The sequence below is a fragment of the Bison bison genome, unplaced genomic scaffold (genome assembly GCF_000754665.1).
Source record: "Bison bison bison isolate TAMUID 2011002044 unplaced genomic scaffold, Bison_UMD1.0 scf7180017864529, whole genome shotgun sequence".
Taxonomy (NCBI): Eukaryota; Metazoa; Chordata; class Mammalia; order Artiodactyla; family Bovidae; genus Bison; species Bison bison.
In genome coordinates, this window is record NW_011495079.1 from 3529189 (window position 1) to 3544809 (window position 15621).

The window sequence follows — 15621 nt, forward strand, 5'->3', positions numbered from 1 at the left end:
CATGAAAGTGAAAAGTGAAAATGAAGTCGCTCAGTCGTGTCCGACTCCTAGCGACCCCATGGACTACGGCCTACCAGGCTCCTCTGTCCATGGAATTTTCCAGGCAAGAATACTAGAGTGGGGTGCCATTGCCTTCTCCACGTATCCCACTTGAGAAACAACAAACAACTCAGGCATTGTTGAAGTTTATATTTTCCAAAAGTATCTGTAAGAATATCTTCTTATGATGTGATTTCAGTAACACTTTTCCATAAAGGGGAAGGTTATAAGAAGTAACGCAGCTTCTTACACAGTATACCATGTAAGAACTATACCATAGTAATATGCTGTAGTGCTGCATAGAAACTTCAAGCCAACAATGACCCTCTAAGGATTTAAAGAAAGCATGTTGATGTATGGCAAAACCAATACAATATTGTAAAGTAATTAACCTCCAATTAAAATAAATAAATTTATATTTTAAAAAAAAAGCCTCATACATCCTCCCTGTTCAATAATAGGGTTTCTAAGAACCTCAAGGACATTGTTTCATAAAACTCTCATAAGGAGCACAAGGCAGAGAAAATCTTATCTGGACTACAAGCTTTTGCCTAATTTAATGGAGTACAAATTGAAACACACAAAGTCCACAGAGTTTTAAAGGAAAGTATTTCAATTTGAACTAGAAGGAGAAAGATAATATAAACCAAAATTTGGCCCCTAATTTTTTATAGACAGTAAGCAAGTGAGAAAGATACCTGAATTTAAACATGGGTTACTTTTTATGGAAAAGGAAGAATGACTCAGAAGGTAGAACCAAGAGACACAGAAAACAATCACTACTTCATTGCACTAGGCTTAATCAAGGAACTGTGCTTGATTACCTTCAGAATTGCCACAAACTAGAGATGTCTGTGTGGCTATTTTCCCTGTGTTTGAATGGGAGTGTCAGTTGTGGTTTTCCTACACCTTTCCCCGTCTTAAATGTTGGGTGTGTAGGAGAGGAGACTGGTAATTTGTCTGTTTAGTTCCTAGGTCATCACTGCCAAAAGAAAAGGTTGTTAAGGACCCATACTGTAAGAACTGCACCAGGAAGACCCATACATACCTAAACCTAGACCAGGAGTTCATGCAGTCAAGGGCTGATGTTTCCAGGAAAAGGATACAAATCATAGTGACTAGAGGGAAGACTGTGGCAGATCTTATTTTCTAAAAAGGACAGCAAAAGTATCTTCCATCCTATATTCTCTTATTACAGAGTGACTTTGACACTCCTTCCATCAAGAAGTAGGATTCATATTCTCTCCCCTTGAATCTGGTAGACTTGGGACTATCAGTTCAGTTCAGTCACTCAGTCAGGTCTGACTCTTTGCCACACCGTGAACTGCAACACGTCAGGCTTCCAGGACCATCAACAACTACCGGAGCTTACTCAAACTCATGTCCATCAAGTCAGTGATGCCATCCAACCATCTGTTGACCCCTTCTCCTCCCACCTTCAATCTTTCCCAGCATCGGGGATCTTTTCAAATGAGTCAGTTCTTCACATCAGGTGGCCAAAGTGTTGGGTTTCAGCTTCAGCATCAGTCCTTCTAATGAGTATTCAGGACTAATTTTCTTTAGGTTTGACTGGTTTGATCTCCTTTCAGTCTAAGGGACTCTCAAGAGTCTTCTCCAACACCACAGTTTAAAAGCATCAATTTGTCGGTGCTCAGCTTTCTTTATAGTCCAGCTCTCACATCCATACATGAGTACTAGAAAAACCATAGCTTTGACTAGATGGACCTTTGTTGGCAAAGTAATGTCTCTGCTTTTAAATATGCTTTCTAGGTTGGTCATAGCTTTTCTTCCAAGGAGCAAGCATCTTTTAATTTCATGGCTGCAGTCACCATCTGAAGTGATTTTGGAGCCCAAAAAGATAAAATCTCTCACTGTGTTCATTGTTTCCCCATCTATTTGCCATGAAGTGACAGGACTTGGGACTATAGTATAAGTGATAATGGGAACTTCTAAGGCTAAGTAATAAAATTGATACAACTTCCACGTGGTTCTTTTGGAATGCCCACTCTCAGAATCCAGTCAGTTTGTCAAAGGAAAACCCAAGCAGTCCATGAAGAATAAACAAGACCAACAGCCCATAACATTAGCCCAGTTCTCAGACATTGCCAACTTGCCAGCCATGTAAGTGACCCATTTTGAAAGTGAGTCCTCTTTCTCCCTGTTGTGCCACCCCAGCTCATATCATCTGGCACAGACAAGCTGTCCTGTCAAATGAACTCTGCAAAACTTGCAGATTTTGAGCAAAATAAATGACTGATATTCCACTAGCTCAGTAGGCTTTGGGTGGCTTATTGCATAGCAATAGATAACTGACACGGACACCATTTCCTTTATGAATCTTCCTCAAGCACCCAGGTGGTGTTGTGTTCCTCTTTTCAGCTTCCAAAGCACTTTCAGTGTAGTATTATCTTAGCACTTATAATACTCTGTTGAAATTAACTACTCACTTGTCTGCTTCCTTGTAAATATAGGGCAAGTCTGTGCCTTTTTGGAAAATTGGCTCTTTGAATATACTGCTTTTGCCCCATTCTCTCTCCTCCCCTTTGGTCAGACAAGTCAGAATTTCTTGGTGTATCTTCTAAGTGTCTTAGCTTCTCTTTCACATGTATATTTTCTTATCATTTTGTACCTCTATTCAAAATTCTGAAAAATCCTTCTGACTTAATTTCCAGCTCACTAAATCTCTCCTCAACTGAGTTTAATCCGCTGTTCCACTCATTCACTGAGGTTTAAATTTGGGGTTGTTTTTCTTTGTGTATTTTTTAATTTATAAAAGTTTTGTTTTTCCCTCTCAAATATGCTAGGTCATTTTTTAATGGTTTCTATTCGTCAAAACACTTTCAATCTTATGTCTTATCTATAATAACATGGTTATTTCATAGTTTGTATCTAATAATTCCAATATCTGAAGTCTTTTCAGGTGTGTATTTGTTCTTCCTTATTTCTGTTGATATCTGATTGGGGGTCTTTTTCTTCTAGGCATAATGATTGCAAACTGATCATGTTAATCAGAAAAGTATTTATAGGAGTTACTTAGGGCCTACAGAGATAATTCAGCAGTCCAGTAGTCATGTATGGATGTGAGAGTTGGACCATAAAGAAAGCTGAGCACCACAGAATTGATGCGTTTGAACTGTGGTATTGGAGAAGACTCTTGAGAGTCCCTTGGACTGCAAGAAGATCAAATCAGTCAAACCTAAAGGAAATCAGTCCTGAATACTCATTGGAAGGACTGATGCTGAAGCTGAAATTCCAATACTTTGGCCACCTGATGTGAAGAACTGACTCATTTGAAAAGACCCCTGATGCTGGGAAAGATTGAAGGCAGGAGGAGAAGGGGACAGTAGAGGATGAGATGGTTGGATGGCATCACCAACTCAATGGGCATGAGTTTGAGTAAGCTCCAAGAGTTGGTGATGGACAGGGAAGCCTGGCCGTCCATGGGGTCACAAAGAATCAGACAACAACTGAGAGAGATAATGTACACAAATGAACTGAGAGAGATAATTTACATTCCTCTCTAGATGGTTTACTTTTGCTTCTGCTTGATGACTGGGGGTATTACCATAAATTAAATTCATGGATTGATATTTTGCAGACTATATGGATGATGTGTTTTGGGTGAAAATCTGTGTAAGGACCAGCTCATGATTATAACACCTCAGGAATTTTTCTCCTTGTTCTGCTCATAACAAATCATCTTAGCAGATCTTGCAGTCTCTTTAGAATGAATGTTATGAGACAGAATTATTTCTGATTACTGTGAGAGTGTAGCCTTGTAGCTCTAGGTCTATGGAGGAAGGATTTCCTATTAGAGTTCACATGCTGAGCATACACAGAGATTTGCTTTCTGTACACAAACCTATAGAGGACTTGAGGACCGAAGTTTAACAGCAGGTTCAGCAAATTCTCTCAGGACAAAAGTGACTTTAATGCTCCACTGGCTTCCCACCTTCACCAATGTATTGGCCCGATTATCTCTTACTAGTATGTCGGAGAAAGCAATGGCAACCCACTCAAGTACTCTTGCCTGGAAAATCCCATGGACCGAGGAGCCTGGTAGGCTGCAGTCCATGGGGTCGCGAAGAGTCGGACACGACTGAGCGACTTCACTTTCACTTTTCACTTTCATGCATTGGAGAAGGAAATGGCAACCCACTCCAGTGTTCTTGCCTGGAGAATACCAGGGATGGGGGAGCCTGGTGGGTTGCTGTGTATGGGGTCGCACAGAGTTGGACATGACTGAAGCGACTTAGCAGGAGTATACTGATAAAAAGATGTTCCTTATTTAAATGTCATTTACTTTACATAATTTTAATGTTGCCTTTTTGATGCTTTTAAGTCTTCCTTTTCTGTATTTTTATCCAGCATGCTGTTTTTTATTTTTTTCTTTTTCTTTTTCAGCAGGAAAATTGTTCTAAGCCTAATTAGTTTTAAAACCTGGGTCCATTTCTTTTTCATCCCTGTCTCCTCCTCAGCATGCAGCAAAGTGCCTGGCAAGTGAAGGAAGTTGACTAGTTTTCTATTATTTAATGAATAAATAATGCTTTCATTCCTGCTTCCACCACCCCTAACTTAACACTCTACCTCTATTCCCTAATTAAAGCTCTTTTAAATTTTCATATATATATATATGAAATTCATATGTGTGTGTGTGTATATATATATATATATTTCTACATTAACTGAACTTTACTCCTGATTTCCCCACTATTTTCCCCTATGACCTCTCCTACAGATGATTTTTCATTCTTTTCGAGTTTCATTCTTATCATCTCTCAGCATTGTCTTCAGTCTCCATCACTGCTTCTGAATCACCCACTATTCTACCTTCATCTAATCTGCTCATCTGAAGATTATGCTACCCTATTATAACATACTTTTCCTGACTTTATGGTTACCATATGTGGATTTCCAGGCATAACTCCACATTTCTTGAGGATTTCACTACTTGGTTCACACTTTCTATTCCATTTTAGCTCTTAATATAATGCAGTAGTGTAATTAACATAGCGTTTAAGAGTATAAGGGGACAACCCAAGTTCAAGTCCCAGAACCATCCATTGTTAACATATAACCTTGGGAGGTTACCTAATATTTCCCTGCCTCATGTTCCTCTTCTATAAGATGGGAATCATGGTATTATTATCTTGTAGCATTGTAAGAATTACAGGAAATAATGTATATAAAGCACTTATAATAGTATCTAGTACCAGTAAATGCTCAATAAACCTTAACTGTTTTCATGATTATGCTCTGACCTCATGCAAAAATCTTCCTTCCACATGCTTATGATTCATACAACACCCTGGGCTTCCCAGGTGGCTCAGTGGTAAAGAATCTGCCTGCCAATTCAGCAGATGTAAGAGATGCAGGTTCGATCCCTGGGTCAGAAAGATCCCCTGGAGAAGGAAATGGTAACCCACTCCGGTATTCTTGCTTGGGAAACTCCATGGACAGAGGAGCCTGGTGGATTACAGTTCACAAGGTTGCAAAGAGTCAGACATGACTGGGCATGCACACATGCATGCATGGCCTCGGTACTTCTCAAAAACCTACTTGTTCACTTCTATAAAATTCCATAGCCAGTCATTTAAAATAGTATTTCTGAATTTTACTTTAACCCTTCTCAACATTTAACTCTTCTTTTCAGTCAATAACCCTTACATTACTCAGAAATTGAACCCATCTGGACATACATATATCAGGCTTTCTCTGTATTCATAATGCTTTATTTTTTCTTCTCTCTAAGAGAAGCAATGGTTGTGCTTTCTTAGACTACCTCAGTCTTAATTTATATCCATCAGTTTTTTCTTTTTACTCTTTGTCTTCAGTCTCTTGTTCTCCATCAGCAAACTCCCCCAACTTCTAAACTTGACCAAGTCTTACTTATCCTAAAATAAACTAGCCATTTCTCCCTCATACCACTTTCTTCTCATGTTAGCATTTTAGCTTTTTTCCTAATCCTCTTCAAAGGGTAATCTGTATTCTCCACTCCCTTTTCCTTCTTCTGCATTTCTGAGTATCTCACAGTTAGCTTTTAAAAATCTAGTTTTATCACATCATTTCTTAAACTTACTTTTCAAAGACAGGCAGAAACTGGGTTGTCAAACAAACAAATAAACAAAGCCTCTCCTAAGAAATTCTACAATTTCTTTGCAACCTTGAATATTCTGACCACCCACTTGAAGCTCTCCTCTCCCATTAGCTTTCATGTAACTACTTTGCATTCTTCACTCAGAGGCAGAGGCAAAAGAATAGAAAGCAAGCGTGATGACAAACAAAAACTCATGTTCAAGCAAAGGCCCCTCAGAGTATTGATATTAAATAAGACACTTAGCTTCAATTTCCTCATCAGTAAAATGGGCATATTTGTTCATCTTGTTCACCAGTTTATAATGCTAATAAATAAAGTAATGGATCTGAAAATACCATAAAAGAAATAAAATACACAAAGTAGCTGAGTATACTTGATAACCTGGAAGCAGACAGGATGCAAGAAACTATACTTAAAGATTCTTGCTACCAAATTTGCTATGAGACTCTGAAGGACCCAAAGCTTTGTATCTGACCTAGAATGTTTTTCACTATTAAAAGGTTTCAGAGTGTCTTCACCATGGCAGTACCAGCTCCATGAGAGCTCTTGCCAAGAAATTAAGAGCATTCACGTAAAAACTGCTCCAACTTACCTGGACTCACGTCAAGATGCAAAAAAAAAAAAAAATCCTTATGACTATATCGGGGCCCTTTCATTTTTAAAAATATTGTGGGACATCAAAATACTAATGATACATCTTCAAATGTACAAGCATGTAAACTGAATTGGTCCATGTTAGTAAGAAACATTACCAGTTCTTGGAGAAGGGGCCCTTGCAATTTCTAAGGAGCAAGGCTTCTTTGTAACTGCTGTGTCCATGAGATCACATAGAAAATTCTCATTTTCTGAAGGAAATGTATCCAGAGAGGCAGATGGTACAATTTCCATAGTGTAATTCCTCTTCTTTGGATAGGACTCCTGAAAGGAAGGAGAAAAAATAAAAATAGCTTTGTGATAAAGACACAGCCTGTTTAATTTATAAAAACTAGAAAAGATAATAAGGTTCGTCAGTTCTTCTAAAAGTGATTGAGAGGTGATGATTCATCTGTTTGAATAAGTTATGCAATTGTGTAACCCCAATAATACCAGTGATCTTTTTAGAAAGGTCCTTGTAATTTGGTTCCCCTGAAGTTATCACTAAAGTTCTTGATTTCAAGTCATGATCTCTTTTTTTTATAAAATATGTGTATTTTCTACTTGTGGTATAAACAGTTGTTTAATCAACAGTCATTCCCAAGACTCTTCTCCTTTGCCTGCTTCCTAGAGATAGCCATATGCCTCAGTTTTTGACCTGTTAGATACAAAGGGAAATTTGCTGGGAGGCTTCTTTAAAAATATTCTTTCCCCAGAGAAAAAAGATATGCAAAGAGGCTTTTGCAGAGTTTTGGCCATCCTCAGTTTCCTCTCTCTGGGTGAAGGTTTGATGTTTGGGGCAAGGATAGGCAAGTTGTAACCATAAGGCAGTAAGCCTCTTACCTCAAAAAGACAACTGGTCAAGAATGACAACAGCAGGATTTCTTAAAAGCCTGGGACCTTGATAATATCATTGAGTTGCTCAGATAGTTTCAGGACCAGTTTCTTCAGGCTTCTTAAGCAATTGTTAAAGTTTCTTCTTGTTCGAGTCATTGCTAACTGGTTTTCAGTCATTTAGAAGTGAATGTGTTCCCACCCAACACACTTCCTTTGTGAATACTGTTAATATACTAAGGTTACTCTTTTCAGGTTAGGATGTGAGAGTTGGACTGTGAAGAAGGCTGAGCACCGAAGAATTGATGCTTTTGAACTGTGGTGTTGGCGAAGACTCTTGAGAGTCCCTTGGACTGCAAGGAGATCCAACCAGTCCATCCTAAAAGAGATCAGCCTTGGGTGTTCTTTGGAAGGACTGATGCTAATGCTGAAACTCCAGTACTTTGGCCACCTCATGTGAAGAGTTGACTCATTGGAAAAGACTCTGATGCTGGGAAGGATTGGGGGCAGGAGGAGAAGGAGACGACAGAGGATGAGATGGCTGGATGGCATCACTGACTCGATGGACGTGAGTCTGAGTGAACTCTGGGAGTTGGTGATGGACAGGGAGGCCTGGCATGCTGCGATTCATGGGGTCACGAAGAGTTGGACACGACTAAGCAACTGAACTAAACTGACTGAAGGTCTTATTCTATATTGCTGATTCTTCAATATATTCTAAAAATTGGAATTCATTTCATCTTATAATATCTTTAAATATTGTACAAGGCATTGTGTATTTGTGTGAGAGAGAGAGTGTGTATGTGTGTGTTTGTCACTCAGTCGTTCTCCACCTTTGAGATCCCATGGACTGTAGCCCACCAGGCTCCCCCATCCCTGGGATTCTCCAGGCAAGAACACTGCAGTGGGTTGCCATTTCCTTCTCCAATGTATGAAAGTGAAAAGTGAAAGTGAAGTCACTCAGTCGTGTCCAACTCTAGAGACCCCATGGACTGCAGCCCACCAGGCTCCTCTGTCCATGGGATTTTCCAGGCAAAAGTACTGGAGTGAGGTGCCATTGCCTTCTCCGATACAAGGCATTAATGGTCAGCAAATATTTATTGAGCATCTATCATATACATTTAGAATTATGCTAATCTCTGGAAATGTTTAAAAAATGAGTAAGACGTAATCCTTGCGCTCAGAAAGTTTGTAGTTTACCAGAAAAGGAAAACAGATTATCTGCATGATAAATTTAACAATTAATCAGATTTACTTTTGATATATATTACCTTTATAAACCATACTTCATTATCAAAAGAAAGAAACAAATGAAAAAATAAACTCATTTTCAAAAAAGCTTCCAATATATATCCAAGGATTGGTAAAGATTTAGTACAAGCTCCTATTTTTTTTCTTTAATGACACTTACAGTATAGTAGAGTAAGTATTCAAGGTCAGAGTAATTGCTTTCAGACCATACCAGACCCTCGCACATCAAAGAGTCAATTATGTTCACTCTACTCTATTGAAAGCAGGAAATTGGGAGTAATTTATTTCTAACAACAAAGGGTGGCAAAGTTGAAAGCATCCAGAGGAAAGCAATCAGGATGGTATATGATTTAAAAACCATGTCACAGAAGAAATGATGAAAGGAACTGCAGTGTTCTATCCCAGAGAAGTCGTATAGCAGCGTAATAGTTATCTCAATATATTTGAAAGGCTATCCCTCACAAGCTTCCCACAGAGTGGGAAAGGGTATAAGAGACTGTGGTAGATTTATTCTAAAGTTCTTTGAGGCAGAATAAAGAAAAATGTTTATCAGTCAAGGAGGGCAAATTTAGATCAACACAAAAAACAATTTTCTGTGAATTAATAATATTGCTTATCTTCTAAAATAGATGTGCACTGATAAAATAATTAGCTAAAAGATAGCACTAGAAAGCAACACAATGAACTCCTCATAAGTGGAAATGCTTAGTTACTGATAAAATTATGTATAAAAGACACTGTACAATGACTACACCAGGTGACTGTAAGCTCCCCGAGAGCTAGAATTTTTCTCATTCACATTCTATCCCCAGAATCTAATATAACTCCTGCCACATAATGGGTCTTCAGTAAATACTAATTGATCAGCTGAACAGTCTCGAACATCATTTTAAACAAGTCTAAGTACCAGTTAGGAAAAGGAAAAGGATAATGCTTTTTAAAGATGTAAATTACTTTACTTCTCTGTCTTCCTTATTATTGTTTACTGCTTTGAATATCAAAAGTGAAAAAAGTGAGATTCAAGGAGATTGTAATGAGTCTATGAAGAAAGTCTCTAGCTTAAACCTTGTTGTTAGTCACCAAATTATATTCAGCTCTTTTGCGACCCCTTGGACTATAGCCCACCAGGCTTCTCTGTCCATGGGATTTTCCAGGCAAGAATATTGGAATGGGTTGCCATTTCCTTCTCCAAGGGATCTTCCTGACTAGGGATTGAACCTGCATCTTCTACATTGACAGATGGATTTTTACCATTGAACCACCAGGAAAGCCCCAGCTTAAACCCTAGTTCATCTCAAAATTAAATTAATCCAAACAATCTATTTTTCATGGATTTGGTTAGGCTGGACTTTATAAAGAATTATGAGGATTTTAAAAGTCTTGAAAACAACTTTGAAATTTAACCATACAGGATGAGTTAGTAAGTTAAATATACATTTATTAAAGAAATATTAAAAATATAAAGAAATGGAAAAAATATCACATGAAAACCAGCAGGCTCAAATAACTAATAGTAACATTTTGGTGTATATTCTCCCAGATGGCTTCCATGTGTGTGGACATGTGGGTGTGTGTAAAGGAAAGACAAACTATTTTAAACAATAATGAAGTATACCCTCTTCATCTTCCTAAGGGAGTGTCATTATTTCTCATTGGCATAGAAGTCTGTAGTACACACATGGCCTCCTTATGGAGAGTGAGAGGCCCAAGGGAAGGAGATAGTTTTAGCAAAGCTGGACTTTTGTAACCAAATATTTCATATTGCCAAAAAGAAGCAGAGTATTCAACAGAATATCTGACAAGTATCTCTTGAAAGAGGATATATGACATTATAAAATGATAGAATAAATTCACATGTGTCCATGTTTAAAAGATAGAACATGACCACTGAGACCTGCCCCTCCCATCCTATGTTCTCCTTTGTATTCCCACCCCTTCCCTCGGCAACTGGGGTTAAATCTTGTTCTGAACTTTGTGTTTATAATTCCCTGCATTGTTGTGAAAATGTATCTATATAAGTGAGTATTACCACACATTCATTTACACATTCTCCTGACAACAGACTTTTAAACATTTCCCAGATGTTTTGTTATTAAGAAAAGAAAGGAGGGCATTGCGTTTTCCCACCCCAAGTAGGATAAAGGTCCAAGAGATTTTCTGTAAAATTTACATAAAGATATTATATATATACACAAATGTATGTAATGTTTTCTGATTTGATATTTTCCTTTAATAATGTATTCTGAACAAGTTTCAAGGACAAGTATATGACTACATAATGAATTTAAGTCCCAGTATACACATGATCATAACTCAGTCAATCTTACCATACTGAAATTTTAATGTTTTTCTTTTAAGGGAGCATTATTGTGCATGTATCCCTGTTTACATGCTCAACCACATATTTGAACCATATATATGCTTATATAATTGAATCTGTTTGTGGGTTTTCTAATTATTCTATATATCAGTCTATTCTAGCACCACAATCCTACTGTCTGGCTCTGCAACCCCATGGACTATAGCCCACCATGCTCCTCTGTCCATGGAATTCTCCTGGCAAGAATACTGGAGTGCGTAGCCATTCCCTTCTCCAGGGGATCTTCCTGACCCAGGGATTGAACCCAGGTCTCCCGCATTGTAGGCAGATTCTTTACCATCTGAGACACCAAGGAAGCCCTTGATTAAACTATCTGGAAGGATATGTCTCTCTGCATATTCATCCTTATCAAAGCATTTATGATTATCCTCATGTCTATTTTTCAAAAAAGTTCTTTAAACATTTTTGTCAATTTCTCCTCAAATCATTGCCTCTCCTTTGCTTCCTATCAGTAAACAGTACTTCCATACACCAGTCACTTAAACAACTTGGGGACAATTCTTCATTCTCACTCTTCTTCAGCATCATGCCGAGTCATTCCCTAAGTCCCATATTCAACATTGAATTCTGTACCTCAAACACATTCATTTCTCTCTACCCCGCTAACACCTTGGTCTGGGTCACCATTATTTGTTACTTGAACTGCTAGAACACTTCCAAACTGGTCTCCTTGCCTCTAGCCCTGCTCCTCTCACAATTAATTCACTTTCAAACACTACCATGTTACTAATAGAAAGTCAGGTCAAAATAAATTCATTTCATTTCATCATAACTTTATCTGATGAAAGAATCATAAAATGTTCTAGTCATAGTACATATTGATTCTTTTTAAATATTTAATATGGTCTTTCATAATATCTTAGAATTTCTATGCTGAATGATTACATTCAATGCATTAATTATCCAGAGAATAAACTCATTAAAATAACAAGATCTGGAAGAATGAACTAAAGGGGAAATATAATCCCATTAATGTAAGATGATGGTGCTAATAACTAAAGACCTGCTTGTCTAGCACCTAAAAATGTGCCACCTGCATAGTAGGACTCTACGAATGCATGCTAAAAAAGAAATACATAAAATAGCTATCATTTCAGTTAGTATTTCAAGGCCTGATTCCTTGACTAGATTAAAGAACTACAGAGGCAAGTGCTGAGTTCCAGGTCGCTTCAGTTGTGTCCAACTCTTTGCAATCCCATGGACTGTAGCCTGCCAGGTTCTTCTGTCCATAGGAATCTCCAGGCAAGAATACTGAAGTGGGTTGCCATGCCCTTCTCCAGGGGATCTTCCCGACCCAGGGATCAAACCTGTGTGTCTTATATCTTTTGCATTGGCAGGCAGGTTCTTTACCACTAGCGCCACCTGCTGCTGCTGCTGCTGCTGCTAAGTCACTTCAGTCGTGTCCAACTCTGTGCGACCCCAGAGACGGCAGCTCCTCTGTCCCTGGGATTCTCCAGGCAAGAACACTGGAGTGGGTTGCCATTTCCATCTCCAACGCATGAAAGTGAAAAGGGAAAGTGAAGTCGCTCAGTCGTGTCTGACTCCTAGCGACCCCATGGACTACAGCCTACCAGGCTCCTCCATCCATGGGATTTTCCAGGCAAGAGTACTGGAGTGGGGTGCCATTGTCTTCTCCGAGCGCCACCTGGGAAGCTCAAAAATGAAAGTGTAGCCTGCTAGGCTCCTCTGTCTATGGAATTCTCCAGGCAAAAATCTGGAGTGGATAGCCTTTCCGTTCTCCAGGGGATCTTCCCAACCCAGATATCAGATCCAGGTCTCCCACATTGCAGGAGGATTCTTTACCTTCTGAGCCACCAGGGAAGCCAGTAAAGACCACAGCAAAACATTTTTTTCATGTAGTATGCACTTACTAAACATTTGTTGAATTAATGAAATCTGAAACTGTTGTTGTTTAGTCACTATGTCCTGTCGACTCTTTTGTGACCTATGGACTGTAGCTCACCAGGCTCCCCTGTCCATGGGATTTCCCAGGCAAGAATACTGGAGTGAGTTGCCATATCCTCCAGGAGAATCTTTCCGGTCCAGGGAAAAAACCAACATCTCTTGCACTGGCAGGTGGATTCTTTACCACTGAGCCACCAGGGAAACCTTCTGTGGCTTTAGGACTGTACTGTCCTAGATGGCAGCCACCTACAACTGTTTAGATTTAAATTAATGAAATACAATTTGAATTTAGCTCCTTGCTTTCATTTCAGGGGCTCAGTGGCTGCATGGTGGCTCCCACGTTCGACCATGCAGACTTGGCACTTTTACGGCTGCAGAAGCATCTATTGGACTGCACGTGTCTGGCTCCAGAGAGGTGTCTGCCCCCAGAAGGGTGTCTGCTGACCTTGACAACAGGAGAGTCACAGGGAGCTTTCCAAATCCCAGTGCCCAGGCTGCACCCTCAGCCATTTCATCACAACCTCTGGGGATGCAGCCTAGCCCTCTCACAGGTGGCAGGGTCGTTTGGAGAGTTGTCAAAGCAGACATGGCCAGGCCCTACTCTTAAAGAACTTCAGATTCAGTAGTCAAGGGCGGGATGCAAGAATGTGCGTTTCCAACTTGCTGCAAGGGAGCTCTCTTCATTTATTAAAATTTGTTGAATTAATGAAATCTGAAATAATATCATTCAAAAACGATCACAGATTCAAACCACTGTAAGAAGAATAGCAAATTACTCTTTATGAAGTTTTTACAGTCTGAAAAGTAAATAACGTTTCATTAGTCAGATGATTATCATTTAGCTCTCATAACAGCCCCTCTCTCAAGAGTCTTCTCCAACACCACAATTCAAAACCATTGATTTTTTGGTGCTCAGCTTTCTTTATAGTCCAACTCTCACATCCATACATGACTATTGGAAAAACCATAGCCTTGACTAGATGGACCTTTGTCGGCAAAGTAATGTCTCTGCTTTTTAATATGCTATCTAGGTTGGTCATAGCTTTTCTTCCAAGGAGTAAATGTCTTTTAATTTCATAGCTGCAGTCACCATCTGCAGTGATTTTGGAGCCCTACAAAAATAAAGTCAGCCACTGTTTCCCCATCTATTTGCCATGAAATGATGGGATCAGATGCCATGATCTTAGTTTTCTGAATGTTGAGTTTTAAGCCAACTTTTTCACTCTCCTCTTTCACTTTCATCAAGAGGCTCTTTAGCTCTTCTTCGCTTTCTGCCATAAGGTTGGTGTTATCTGCAAATCTGAGGTTTTTGATATTTCTCCTGGCAATCTTTATTTCAGCTTGTGCTTCTTCCAGCCCAGCATTTTTCATGATGTACTCTGCATATAAGTCAAATAAGCAGGGTACAATATACAGCCTTGATATACTCCTTTTCTTAGTTGGAACCAGTCTGTTGTTCCACATCCAGTTCTAACTGTTACTTCCTGACCTGCATAAAGATTTCTCAAGAGGCAGATCAGGTGGTCTGGTATTCCCATCTCTGGAAGAATTTTCCACAGTTTGTTGTGATCCACACAGTCAAAGGCTTTGGCATAGTCAATAAAGGAGAAATAGATGTTTTTCTGGAACTCTCTTGCTTTTTCCATGATCCAACAGATGTTGGAAATTTGATCTCTGGTTCCTCTGTCTTTTCTAAAACCAGCTTAAACATCTGGAAGTTCACGGTTCACGTATTGTTGAAACCTGGCTTGGAGAATTTTGAGCATTACTTTACTAGCATGTGAGATGAGTGCAATTGTGCAGTAGTTTGAACATTCTTTGGGACTGCCTTTCTTTGGGATTGGATTGATTTTATGGGCTGAAGAATTGGTGCTTTTGAACTGTGGTGTTGGAGAAGACTCTTAAGAGTCCCTTGGACTGCAAAGAGATCTAACTAGTTCATCCTAAAGGAAATCAGTCCTGAATATTCACTGGAAGGACTGATGCTGAAGCTGAAACTCCAATACTTTGGCCACCTGATGTGAAGAACTGACTCATTTGAAAAGACCCTGATGCTGGGAAAGACTGAAGGTGGGAGGAAAAGGGGATGACAGAGGATGAGATTGTTGGATGGCATCACTGACTCAATGGACATGAGTTTGAGTAAACTCTGGGAGTTGGTGATGGACAGGGAGGCCTGGCGTGCTGCAGTCCATGGGGTCACAAAGAGTTGGACACGACTGAGCAACTGAACTGAACTGAACAGCCTTCCCAGTGTTACTATGATCCCCATTCAGAAACTAAGGCTTGGAATTATTAGCTGTCCGATATTAACTAACATCTGGTTAATGGAAGTTTTCAGGCTACAACCTAGGTCTTATATCAGTAACTATAGTGTTCGTACTATTGCATCACAGATAAAAGGACTATGACAAGATCTTTATTGCCAGAACTAAAGGAAAGAGGAAACTGCTCATTGTTAGGTTATACCTAACCCTGCCAC

The 15621-nt window shown here is 39.3% G+C and overlaps 1 protein-coding gene across 2 annotated transcripts in view; it reads right to left on the minus strand.

The window, feature by feature from the left end:
• Positions 1–15621, minus strand: part of ANKS1B (ankyrin repeat and sterile alpha motif domain containing 1B) — a 1164394-nt gene that overhangs the window by 759066 nt on the left and 389707 nt on the right. For both annotated transcript variants that reach the window (XM_010831582.1, XM_010831580.1), the window contains exon 10: positions 6889–7054. In XM_010831582.1, the coding sequence (XP_010829884.1) occupies positions 6889–7054 (166 nt within the window). The remainder of the gene's footprint in view (positions 1–6888; positions 7055–15621) is intronic.